At 51.8% G+C, this 12,484-nt stretch overlaps 1 protein-coding gene across 1 annotated transcript; it reads right to left on the bottom strand.

Moving 5' to 3' along the window:
* Positions 1 to 27: 27 nt before the first annotated feature.
* On the bottom strand, positions 28 to 10,925 carry ECH1 (enoyl-CoA hydratase 1). Its single transcript, XM_030874330.3, has 10 exons — positions 10,803 to 10,925; positions 10,189 to 10,396; positions 9,975 to 10,063; positions 2,981 to 3,105; positions 2,849 to 2,897; positions 2,658 to 2,722; positions 1,857 to 1,927; positions 1,695 to 1,766; positions 1,283 to 1,433; positions 28 to 1,104 (listed from the first exon to the last, which is right to left on the bottom strand). The coding sequence occupies exons 1-10, from the start codon at positions 10,918 to 10,920 to the stop codon at positions 1,000 to 1,002; spliced, it is 1,053 nt and encodes a 350-aa protein (XP_030730190.1). The 5' UTR covers positions 10,921 to 10,925; the 3' UTR covers positions 28 to 999.
* Positions 10,926 to 12,484: the final 1,559 nt, after the last annotated feature.

Genomic DNA, 12,484 nt, shown 5'->3' with positions numbered 1-12,484 from the left:
ATAGGGAATATTAATAGTATTAACCTCATAGGGTCCTTGAAAGGAATTACTAAGTTAATAAATATTCATAACAGGACGTGGCATATAGGAGACACTAAATTAATGCTTGGGGACTTCCCTGGTGGTCCAGTGGTTAGGACTCCGTGCTTTCACTGCCGTGGCGCTGGGTTCCATCCCTGGTCAGGGGAACTAAGATCCCACAAATCTCCCACAAGCCACACGGCGCGGCCGAAAAAGAAGAAAAAAAGGAAAATAATACCTTGTAAATTAATGCTTGGTCTCTTGCCCTCATTCCAAACGTAAATCCAGGACGTTGGTTTATTTATTTATTTTTCTGGCCACGCCACGCAGCTTGCGGGATCTTCGTTCCCCCACAGGGGATTGAACCCGGGCCGCTGCAGTGAAAGCCCTAACCACTGGACCGCCAGGGAATTCTCCAGGAGGTTGGGATTATATATGGAAAAGAGAACTCAGAGCTTCAAGAAGTGAGGCAGTTGGCCCAAGACTGGGTAGCAGCAGAACCCTAGCCAGACTCCAGCACCGGAACCTACTACGCTGTGTAGTGAGTGGGGGCCAGGCAGGGGAAATGCCGCCCACAAGCCTGGGGCAGGCAGGAAGACCGTCTGCGGCCTTCCACGTGACTTGCTACCAGCCCTGGCCTGCCCACTGCCACTCTGAATGGTCATCACCTGCATGGCTTCCATGCCCATTGGTCATATCTCTGTCCCCAACTTTCAGCACAACCGTGGTCTTTGGAGCCCCCAGGATCATCACGTTAACCCCCTTTCTGCCTCGCCTCTCTCTCCAATAAGGACACCGGGTTCTTTATATTGCTTTATTGTTCGTGGGGCGAAGACAAGGCATGAAAACAGGGAGACTGGCAAAGAAGACAGCGAGGGGGACCATCTTCACTAATCCTCCCTCTCTGCGAATGAGGAAGCGCAGTCATGAGACGGGACAAAGCTAGACCCTGGGCCAGGACCTGGGATGAAGGGCCTCTCAGAGCTTGGAGAAGGTGATGGTCTTCAGTTCCTTCTTCTCCATTAAGGCCTGGAGAGACTTAACGACATCCTCTGTCTGCAGCATGCTCATGTTCCAGGATTTCTGGATAAAAACGGCGGCGGGGAATGGAAAGGATACGGGAAGATTTTAATTGGACCAATGAAAAATAGGAGATAGCAGCGCACCAGTCAGAGGACAAGGCCTGCAAGGGGCCGCTGTGCCCTGATTGGTTGCTCTGGGATCAGAGAAGGGATGTGATTGGTCGGACGGAGAGTCTCACCATGAAGTTGAGGCTGTCGGTCACCGAATGGTCGCGGGAGTAGAGCAGGTTGATCTTGGTGCTCTGCACCGCCACGGGGCTCTTGCTGGAAATCTCGGCTGCCAGGGCGAAGGCCGCATCAAGCATGACCTCCTTGTCTGGGAAGACCCGGCTGAGGATGAAAGGCATTTGCAGTCGGCGGTCTGAGAAGAGCTCTCCTCTCCCTCTCATGGATGAACAAATGGCCAATCACAGTAGAAAATGGAAGATACCGCAGTGAAATGGACCAATCAGAGCAGGGCAGTAGACTCCAGACCACCCAGAGAGAGGAGGCCACTTGGAATCCATGAGTTAAGGTACTGGGGGATCCAGAGAGCCCCACCCAGGTCTGGCTGCCCCTGAGCTCTTATCCAGGACAGGCCTCAGCCCCTACCTGACCAGCCCACAGTCCAGGGCCTCGTCAGCCATCATCTTGCGGGCAGTGAAGGCCAGCTCGTTGACCAGGCTGCAAGAGGGCAGAGCGTGTCGGGGGTGGCAGTCATCCCAGGTCTAGGAGATGTCCTGCCGTCCCCTCCCCCAGGCTCCTCTCACCCACCTCTGGTTCCCGATGACTCTGGGCAGTCGCTGCAGGGTTCCCACATCCGCTGCCAAACCTAGGTCCACCTCCTGGGGGGAGCAATCCTGCCCGTGCTTAGTTTCTGCCCACTACTGTCCCCCATACAACCTCAATGCCAACGAAATTCCGCATTTACTGCAGAGGTCCCACCCCACCCCCACCTCAGAGGCTCCCATTCCAAACACCCCGTTTCATTCCCATCCACATACTTTTGCCCATATAGGTTCCTTCGGTCTAGAATACAGCTCACCTTCCAATTCTTCTGCCCTCCCAATTCTTTGAGGTCAGCTGCATCTATCTCCAGACAGAAGCCTTGCTTATCCCTGCCCTGCCCCCCTCCAACCGTGAGCTCCATCGTGCCTCCCGCCCCCTCCAGCACTGACGCCAAGCAGCGCCCCCAGCCTGACAACTTGACTCACTCCTGACCTCACACTGACTGCATGGCCTACCCTTGACTTCCTCCCTGGCCAAGTGTTACTTTTCTTTTCTTTATTTTTTTGCTCCTGTGGCACGTGGGATCTTAGTTCCCTGACCAGGGGTCAAACAGGCGCCCCCTGCCTTGGAAGCGCGGAGTCTTAACCATTGGACCGCCAGGGAAGTCCCAGGGGTTACTTTTTAAGGTTCAGCTCTAACTCACTCTTCCAGGAAGCCGTCTAGACTCACGCCCACCCCCTTGGCTTGCTCTGTCCCTGCTCTACCCCTGCTCTGACCTGTCTCTGCCACTCATTTCCCAGCTCTAAGCAGGGCCCAAGGAATCAGAAGCTCGGGAGGATGGCTCACCTTCACCTGGAAGGAAGCATCCTGGGTACAGTACCGGATGTCACAGGCAGTGATAAGATCCACTCCTGGGAAGCAGAGGCCAGGGACACTAAACAACCACAGGACTGCTCCCCCCCCACCCCCAGACTGTGGGGTTGCACCTAGGGCCAGTCTAACTGGCAGCAGATCTGGGTGGGTGGCTGCAGACTCACCTGCACCAATGCAGCCCCCATGGATGGCGCCAATCACCGGCTTAGGGCACTGGAAGGGGACAGGAGGGGCGGGGTCAAGGCTGGTCCAGGAGCGGCAGGAAGGGGGCTGCCCTGCTAGCCTCCCAGGGTCACCTTCTCGATGACGCTGAAGGTCTCTTGGTATCTGCTGAGGAGGCTATGGAGGTGCCAGCTGATACGGGCCACGTCGTCTCCTGCGGGCTGAAGGAGGCCTGAAGCCATGTCCACGAAGTCGATACCTGGTGGGGAGATCTGGGGAGGCTCACCTAGCCGCCCAGGCCCAACCCGTTGCCCTGGCTAGGGTTCAGAGGCCACGCAAACCGCCACGGTGGAGGCAGCAACTCACACAGGAGGGACTGCCTTTGGGGTGTGAAGACGAGGCAAGCTAACGTATATCGAGTCTTTGCTCACCTTAGCCTCACAATGACCCTCTGAGGTAGGTCCTATTACTACCTCCATTTTCCTGGGGGAGAAACTGAGGCACGGGGAGCTTAAATCACACGCCCAAGGTCACACTGGCTTGTGAGCAGTGGAACTGCGACTTCAAGCCCAGAACTATGCAGCTGGCTCCAGGGGCCGTGCTTTTCACTGTGATGCCAGATGGCCTGGAGGTCAAGGTTTTGGGCACGAGCAACTGCGTCAAAGGTGGTGATGTTTCCTGAGACAGGAAGCTCGGAAATGGAGAAATTTTTGTGGCTCCAACTTTAAGACAATCCCAAGCCTGACCTTTCCTCCACTGACCTGCCGCCACAGTCTGTTCCCCACATGCGGCCAGAGGGCACTTGTGATCACCTCAGGGCCCTCTCTTCTCCCCGACGCCCCCCATCCCTCTTACTTAGAATGAAATGCCAGGTCTTCTGCCAAGACCTTACCAGCCCTGCACAAGCATCATCTCCAGCCTATGCCACTGGGCACGCAGGCCTCCATCAGCCATTCCGACAACACATTCGCTTCCTAGGGCCTCTGTGCCTGCTCCTCCCTCTGCCTAGAACAGCCCTTCCCCAGCGATCAGGCCACAGTTCAAAGGTCACCTCCTCAGAGAGGCCTCCTCTGGGCACCCTGGCTAAATTGCAGCCTGTCACCTTTCACCTCCTTTCTTGGCCATATCTCCCGCACTGCCTTCTTGTTACCACATAACTGTATGCTTATCTCGTTTAGTGCCTGTCTCCCTTTCTAGGATGTGAGCTCCATGAGCGGAGGAGTTTGTCTTCCCCATCTCCCCACCCCCAAGGAGTTTGGCTTTTTGCCCACCACTGTATCCCCAGTGCCTACCAGGGCCTAGCACACAGCAGGTGCTCAATAAGTGAACAAGACAGACAACAATCTCTGCCCCCATGGAGCTGCCCTTCTATGGGAAACAAACAGGTAAGAAGATACATTTTGTCAGGTGGCAATAAGTACTAAAAGAAAATTAAAGGAGGGAAGTGGAATGGAGTGTGTGTGTGTGTGTGTGTGTGTGTGCGCACGCGTGCGTGCACATGCACAGTGAGGGCTCTTGCAGTATTAAGTAGGGTGGTCAGGGACCCTCTTAACTGAAAAAGTGACATATGAATAAAGATCTGAAGGACCATAAGGGAGGGAGCTGTAGGGATATCTGGGATAAGAGAGTTCTACATGTCAGGAACAGCCAGTGCAAAGGCCCTGCGGTAGGAATGACCCCGGTGTCTGTATGGAGGACCACTGAGGCCAGCGTAGTGGAGTGAGCAAGGGGGAAAGCAGGAAAAGCCAACGTCAGAGAGGTGACAGAGGCAGACTCTGTGGGGCCTTGTGGGCCAAGAGGAGGACTTTGACTTTGACTCTGAGTGAGGTGGAGCTACGGGGTCGTTCTGAGCAGAATTTTCTTCTTCCCGAGGTGAATCACTCTCATCCTTTTGCCTGTCCTCTGAACAATGCTATTTGACAAACCTGAAAAGTCACTCCTACCTTCAGCCACACCCCTGACTCTCTGAGGCTCTGGTGCCTGCACAGGCTTATTTAAATGAACGAGAACACAGGAGTGTTGACGCAGGGTAGAGCTGAATTTGTGCAAGTTAAATGTGGGTAAGACAGAACTCCTCTGTGTGACCCTGGCCAGGTCACTCCATCCTTTGGGTTTCGGGTTTCTGCTCTGTAAAATGAGCCTAAAATCCTCCCGAGAGCTGATGGGGCTGCAAGGATTCAAGTGACAGAGCCCAGAGGCGCTTAGAGCAATGGCTGGCACGTAATGGCATCACCACAGTTACTATTATTATATACTCCGTCTCAGCCGAGGCCAGGAGCGCCTGCGTCAGCCTGCAGACATCTGCCAGCTTCCCACTAGGCCTGCACAGCTTGTATGACTCAGTGGGACCAAGCTTACCCCCAGAACGAGCCCAGCTTGGCACCTGGCCACACCTCCTCCCGCTGCTTTTGCTGGTTTATCTGCCCTACCTGGATCTGCAGACACGGGTGTCTGCAACCCCTTGGAATAAACGGCCCCAGACCACGGTACAAGGTGTCCCCCTCCAGAGTCAGAAGTCATTCCGGAGAGGTTCCCTATCTCGTTCCCTGGGAACCTCAGTGTTTCAGATCTCCTTCATCATAACAATTAACTTACTTATAATCATCAATAATAACAGCTACGGGGACTTCCCTGGTGGCGCAGTGGTTAAGAACCTGCCTGCCAATGCAGGGGACATGGGTTCGAGCTCTGGTCTGGGAAGATCCCACATACCGCGGAGCAACTAAGCCCGTGAGCCATAACTACTGAGCCTGCGCTCTAGAGCCCGCGAGCCGCAACTACCGAGCCTGCGTGCCACAATTACTGAAGCCCACGCGCCTAGAGCCCATTCTCTGCAACAAGAGAAGCCACCGCAACGAGAAGCCCGCGCACCGCAACGAAGAGTAGCCCCCGCTCGCTGCGACTAGAGAAAGCCCGCGCGCAGCAACGAAGACCCAATGCAGCCAAAAATAAATAAATTTATTTTTAAAAATAATAATAGCAGCTACATTAATAAAAGTTCCACATGAATTAATGTTTTGTGCCTATTAACTCGTTTCATCCTCACGGCAACCTGATGAGGTGGGGGCTCACAGCATCTCCCTTTTCTTCAGATGAGACCACAGAGAGGTGAAGGTGTGTGCGGCTGGCAGGGGTGGGAGGTGGCGGGCTCCTCCGGCTAGGCATACTTTGAACCAGCCTGTCAGACACCTGGGTCACTTAGCCGTGAAGAGCAAGGATTCTGCAGCAAGGCAGCCCATGTTCAAAAATCGCAGCAGTGAGAACTGGGCAAGTTTCTTCCTCTCTCTGGGTCTCAGTTTCCTCACCTGTCAAATTGGGATGGGGACTGAGCCTGTCTCATAGGGTCGTGGTGAGAATTAATATGTGTAAGGTGCTCAGAGACACTCCGCAAATGTAAGTAAGTGTGGGCTAGTTCTTTTTTTCTTTTTTTTTTAAATTAGTAGTTTCATTCTATCATTGAAACTGCTAATTAAGTTGAGTTTCTTCTTTCTGGCCTTCAGATTGAAAATGGGACGAGACGGCCACAATCAGCTGTGAGCTGAAAGATGAGGACCCCAGGCCTGGCACGGCTACACATGAACCCTCATCCTGCACTCCACGAGGGAAAGGGCTCAGAAACAGGGGCTGCTTTCTGTTTCTAGGTCCGAGGCACCCAGGAAGGGGGCTGGCACTGGAATGTTGAATGGATGAACAAAGGAATGAAGGAGAACAGAGAGAGTGGTAGAAGGAAAACAACGGGCACGACGTGCGGAGATGTTAACAGACGAAACAGAAAGAAATGCATTGTCTGAGCAGGATGAACTGTCATTACAGACTAGAGCGCCTGATGTCTCTGTGATGCCACTGCTCGGAACTGACCCTGCTCAGGGCAGGGGGCGCTCGTCTGGAGTCGCCCTGGCTTCTGCTGACTCACTGGTTTCTTCCCAGGCCCCTGATTCTTTTTGTTTTGTTTTGTTTTTTGCGGTACGCGGGCCTCTCACTGTTGTGGCCTCTCCCATTGCGGAGCACAGGCTCCGGACGCGCAGGCTCAGCGGCCATGGCCCACGGGCCCAGCCGCTCCGCGGCATGTGGGATCCTCCCGGACCGGGGCACGAATCTGTGTCCCCCGCATCGGCAGGCGGACTCTCAACCACTGCGCCACCAGGGAAGCCCCAGGCCCCTGATTCTTGAAGGAGGCTCCTGAGCGCCTCGAGGGTGTTTAAGACGTCCACTGTTGTGTTATTCTTGAATAAAGCAGGAGAGCTTTTGGAAGCCCAGCCAGGGCAGTGTCCCTTCACAGAGATTCAGGGCTAGCCTGGTGACTGAAGGCCTAAGGTTTGGAATTCTCCTCTTGGAGAAGTGCTGTTGGGATAGCTGGGATGCCCCGGTAATGGTTCCTGCCACTTCATTAACAGGCTGTGATAAGAAGTGGAGAGCAGCGCACCTTCTACCTGGGTACTGTGAATTCTGCTGACACAAAGGGTGTCCTCTACCTGGTGTTGGACAGACCCTCGGAACTCCACATCTTCCCTGCCTTAACCTGTGTGAGCAGCTGTCAACCTCCTGGGGTGGGGAGAGGGGACTGCCTAGAAATTTGGGGGCCAAAATCATTTAGGTGGCCTTTACTTGGTCTTATCAAAAGAATTCCAATAAAATATTTTAAAGCAAATTAAAAAAAAAAAGAAAGAAATACATTGTTTACTGTCTGTCTTCCCCACTGAATTGGAAACTCCATGAGGGCAGGGCCTGGGGCTGCCTCAGTCACCACTGGGACCCCAACATTAGGCTGGGCCCTGTGCAGAAATCAGTGTATGTGACCTTCCACTTCTGGTATGGACCCTCCTACAGGTGCCAACTAGGTGCCCTTGTTGGACAAGATCCAATTACCTGAAGGCACCTGGCAGACTCTGGAAGAAGTGACTGGCCGAGTTACCTGTTTTTAAAGTTAACCTGAGGGCAGGCTGAAGTTGTGCTTGAAGAACCAAAGGACAAACAGAGCCCAGGGTGACCTCAGCTGATAGAAAGTGAGGGGGGGACATTCCAGAAAGCAGAGAGCCAGAGAGGGGAGCCCCAGGTTCTGTGTATAAGCTCTGCCCAAATCTCTTGTTGACCCATGAAGCAGGCAGGCAGCCCAGCAAAGAGATTTAAAACACTGACTCCAACTCAGCTGCTAAAACAGGAAACTCAACACTCTGGAATTATGTAATAGGATCCTGAATTTCCACATCATTTTCTCCCATAGTCCAATATCCAGGATACAATCTAAGCTTACTCTGAAAACAAAGAAACAGGAAAATGAGACCCATTTTTTTTCAAGAGAAAAGATAAGAAACAGAGATTGACGCCAAGGGGACCCAGATGTTGGAATTAGGAGACAAGGATTTGAAAACAGCCATTGTAACTACGGTCAATGATGCAAAGAAAAATATGGTTGTGGGACATCCCTGGTGGTCCAGCGGTTAAGCATCTGCCTTTCAATGCAGGGGACTCACGTTTGATCCCTGGTTGGGGAACGAAGATCCCACATGCCGAGGGGCAACTAAACCCGAAAGCCACAACTACTGAGCACGCGGGCCACAAGCAGAGAGAAGTCCGCACGCGGCAATGAAGATCCCGAGTGAGCAACTAAGAACCGATGCAGCCAAAGATAAACAAATAAATATTTTTTAAAAAATATGATTGTGACAAACAAAAAGATATGAAACTTTAGCAGAGAAATGGAAAATATAAAAAAGAACCAAATGGAAATTTGAGAACTGCAAAGTACAATACAGGCATACCTCATTTTACTGCGCTTCACAGATACTGTTTTTCCTTTTGATTTGTTGGCTGCACCACACAGCATGTGGGATCTTAGTTCCCTGACCAGGTATCGAACCCATGCCCCATGCAACCCTGCATTGGAAACAGTGAATCTTAACCACTGAACCATTAGGGAAGTCCCACAGATACTGTGTTTTTTACACATTGAAGGTTTCTAGCAACCCTGCATTGTCAAATGGTTAGCATTTTTTAGCAATAAATTACCTTTTAATTAAGGTAAGTACTTTTTTTTTTTTTGCGATACACAGGCCTCTCACTGTTGTGGCCTCTCCCGTTGCGGAGCACAGGCTCCGGACACGCAGGCTCAGCGGCCATGGCTCACGGGCCCAGCCGCTCCACGGCACGTGGGATCCTCCTGGACCGGGGCACGAACCCGTGTCCCCTGCATCAGCAGGCGGACTCTCAACCACTGCGCCACCAGGGAAGCCCCTGTACTTTGTTTTTTTAGACATAATGCTACTGCACACTTAATAGACTACAGTATAGTGTAAATGTAACTTTTACATGCACTGGGAAACCAAAAAGTTCATGTGACTTGCTTTATTGCTATATTCGCTTTATTGTGGTAGTCTAGAACTGAACCCACAATATCTCTGAGGTATGCCTGTATCTGAAATTTTTAAAAATCATTGGAAGGGCTTAACAGCAGAACAGAGGTGACAAAGGAGTCAATGAATCTGGTCAATGGAAACTATCCAACCTGAAGAAAAGACCTGTGGGACAATCAAAAGATCTAACAGACGTGTAACTGGAAATCAGTTCATGTGGACTGAGTAATTAATTGCACGAAAGCATGCAATTTTTTATTTTTGGCCACGCCACTCGCAGCTTGCAGGATCTTAGTTCCCCGACCAGGGATTGAACCAGGGCCCCTGCAGTGAAAGTGCTGAGTCCTAACCACTGGACTGCCAGGGAATTGCCAGAAAGCGTGTAATTATTACAACACGCTTTACTGACATTAGAAAAAAACAGATTCTGGGTGATTAAAGGCCTTGATCAAGGCCACAGATTCAGGATGAAAACCCTGACTTTAGAGCCGATGATCCTGTCATGTTCTGTTGGACTAATTTCTTTTCTTTTGTTTTTGCTGCACTGTGCGGCATATAGGGTCCTAGTTCCCCGACCAGGGATGAACCCATGCCTCCTGGAGTGGAAGCGTGCAGTCTTAACCACTGGACTGCCAGGGAAGTCCCATGGACTAATTTCTGTATTTGAAAATGATCAAAGTGGAAGTTAGAAGCTGCTTAAAACACTAATTATGAAGCATTACTCTATTCTCAGGAGCAGGGGAGACTGGCAGGGGTGGGTGTGGAGAGCACCTCGTACCTGAAGTGAACATTTTTCCTGCGCCAGAGATCACCACAGCACGACAGTCAGCATCTTCTGCAATCTTGTTGAAGCACACCACCATCTCGCTGTGGGGGAAAGGGGGAAGGGCTATGTCTGGCGTGGGAGTCCCCTGCCCTCAGGCCCACCCCTGCCCAGTCCCTTAGCCCCTGCCTCCTCCTGCAGGCAGGCCTCCAGAATCTGCAGGCCGGACCTCCAGAAGGCCTTGTTCATGGCGTTTCTCTTCTCCGGCCGGTTTAGCTGCACATGCAGGATGTGTTTCTGGGCAGATGTCACCCGAAGGGACTCATAGCTGTGGCCTGGGGCTTCCTCGGGGGCTGCTTTGGAGGGTTCATCTTGCGCAAAGGAACTCAAGGGATGAAGGTTAAGGCTGAGACCCAGGTTGGTGCGGGCTGTCAATCCTGGGGAGATGAAGGAAGGGAGAGCCATTGATGACCCCAGATTGGGGGCACAGCACTTTCAAGAGCAGAGGGCACACATCTCAGTGACACTAGATTGGGGAACACAGTCCTGTTACAGGCCTTGGTTTAGGGAAATACAGACTTTAAGATTAGGGCGCACTTATCAGTGGCCTCAGTATGAGGAACACTTCAGACCCGTGATCGTGGTACTGACTCCAGGTTGGGAACACTGAGCCGTCAGCGACCCGACTGTAAGACACAGGCCGTTCGTTTGGATGGGGGCACGGACCCCTGAGTTTAATAAGGGGCTCGGACCCTGCGAGACCCGGGACAGGCCTCCCCGTCCGACTGTCGCTGTGACAGCACGAAAGCTCAACGGACCCCCGAAGGTCAAGAGGTGACTCACGACAGGTCAGCAAGTTGCGGAGCCTCCGAGAAGCCGGAATCACCGCCGCCATAGCTACTGATTCGTTGGAGTAAACCGACAGGAGGAAGCTAAGGGGGCGGGCACAAAAGGCCGCCATGTTTGGTGAGGGCATCGAGTTCGCAGCCTGACCCCGGTGACGGTCCTCTTCTCGCCATCTTTACCAAGGGCAACCGGAAACAGCCTTCTAGGTTCGCCGGCCATTAGAGTGATTCGGTCATGGAACTTTTGGACCAGTAGATACCCGGGCTAAGAAAATGGTTCACGCTGCTCTTGGACATTCTGTACAGAATTCACCACAGCTGTTTCATAATGGTGGAGAAATTGAAGACAGATGAATGTCTAAGGGCATAATGGCAGAATAACTGCAGCTCTGCAAGTTTGCAATCATGCATTTGTGCCTTATTAACAAAAAAAAAAAAACCACAGGGGGCTTCCCTAGTGGCACAGTGGTTAAGAATCCTCCTGCCAATGCGAGGGACATGGGTTCCAGCCCTGGTCCGGGAAGATCCCACATGCCACGGAGCAACTAAGCCCATGGGCCACAACTACTGAGCCTGCGCTCTGGAGCCACCGAGCCACAGCTACTGAAGCCTGCGCGCCTAGAGCCAGTGCTCTGCAACAAGAGAAGCCACTGCAATGAGAAGCCTACTGGCCGCAACTAGAGAAAGCCCGCGAGCGGCAATGAAGACCCAATGCAGCCCAAAATAAATTAAAAAATAATACATATTAAAAAATAAAAGAAAAAAGTTACTACTGAATTTATCCATGTACGGGAATGGGAATATAGGCCCACCACCATTAAGCGCTGACTGTATAACCTGAATTGCCACACCACCACGCGGTTGTACTATTTTATGTTGTATGCAGAGGAAACCGGCTGGGGAGAAGTCACTAGTTCAAGGTCTCTGTCTCTGGCAAATAGGGTTGTAATGAATACTTTGCTTTTTTTTTTTTAATTAATTTATTTAATTTTTTGTCTGTGCTGGGTCTTCGTTGCGGTGTGTGGGCTTCTCACTGCGGTGGCTTCTCCTGTTGCAGAGCACAGGCTCTAGGCGCGTGGGCTTCAGCAGTTGTGGTTTGCAGGCTCTAGAGCGCAGGCTCAGTAGTTGTGGCCCACGGGCTTAGCGGCTCTGGGGCATGTGGGATCTTCCCGGACCAGGGCTGGAACCCGTGTCCCCTGCATTGGCAGGTGGATTCTTAACCACTGTACCACCAATGAAACTCTGACTTTTTTTTTCTTTCTGGTCGCACTGCACACTGCATGCAGGCAGAACTTCCTAGACCAGGGATCAAACCTGAGCCCCCTGCAGGGGAAGGGTTGAGTCTTAACCACAGGATCACCAAGTAAGTCCTACTTTGCCTTCTCAATGTGTCAGATAGTAAGGATCTTTTGGAAAACAGAGAACTGTTTGGTCAGCTACACAATGGAGAACTCTGGAACCACATGCAGATACCAAGATGTGAGAGAAAAGAATTTAAAGATGTAGAACATTTAGTTAGATTGCTATAAAAAGTTATAGATGGCTGTACCTTCATAAAAAACAATATATGCATAGAATATCTAGGAGACTCATAACTACTAACATGGGATGAAGACTGGGTGCTGGCAGACAAAATGGGGAAATTTACTTTTTACCCCCCTTGATTAGCTTAAAATAATC

Source organism: Globicephala melas, chromosome 19 (assembly GCF_963455315.2).
Source record: "Globicephala melas chromosome 19, mGloMel1.2, whole genome shotgun sequence".
Taxonomy (NCBI): Eukaryota; Metazoa; Chordata; class Mammalia; order Artiodactyla; family Delphinidae; genus Globicephala; species Globicephala melas.
This window is presented reverse-complemented; position numbering and strand designations above follow the sequence as displayed.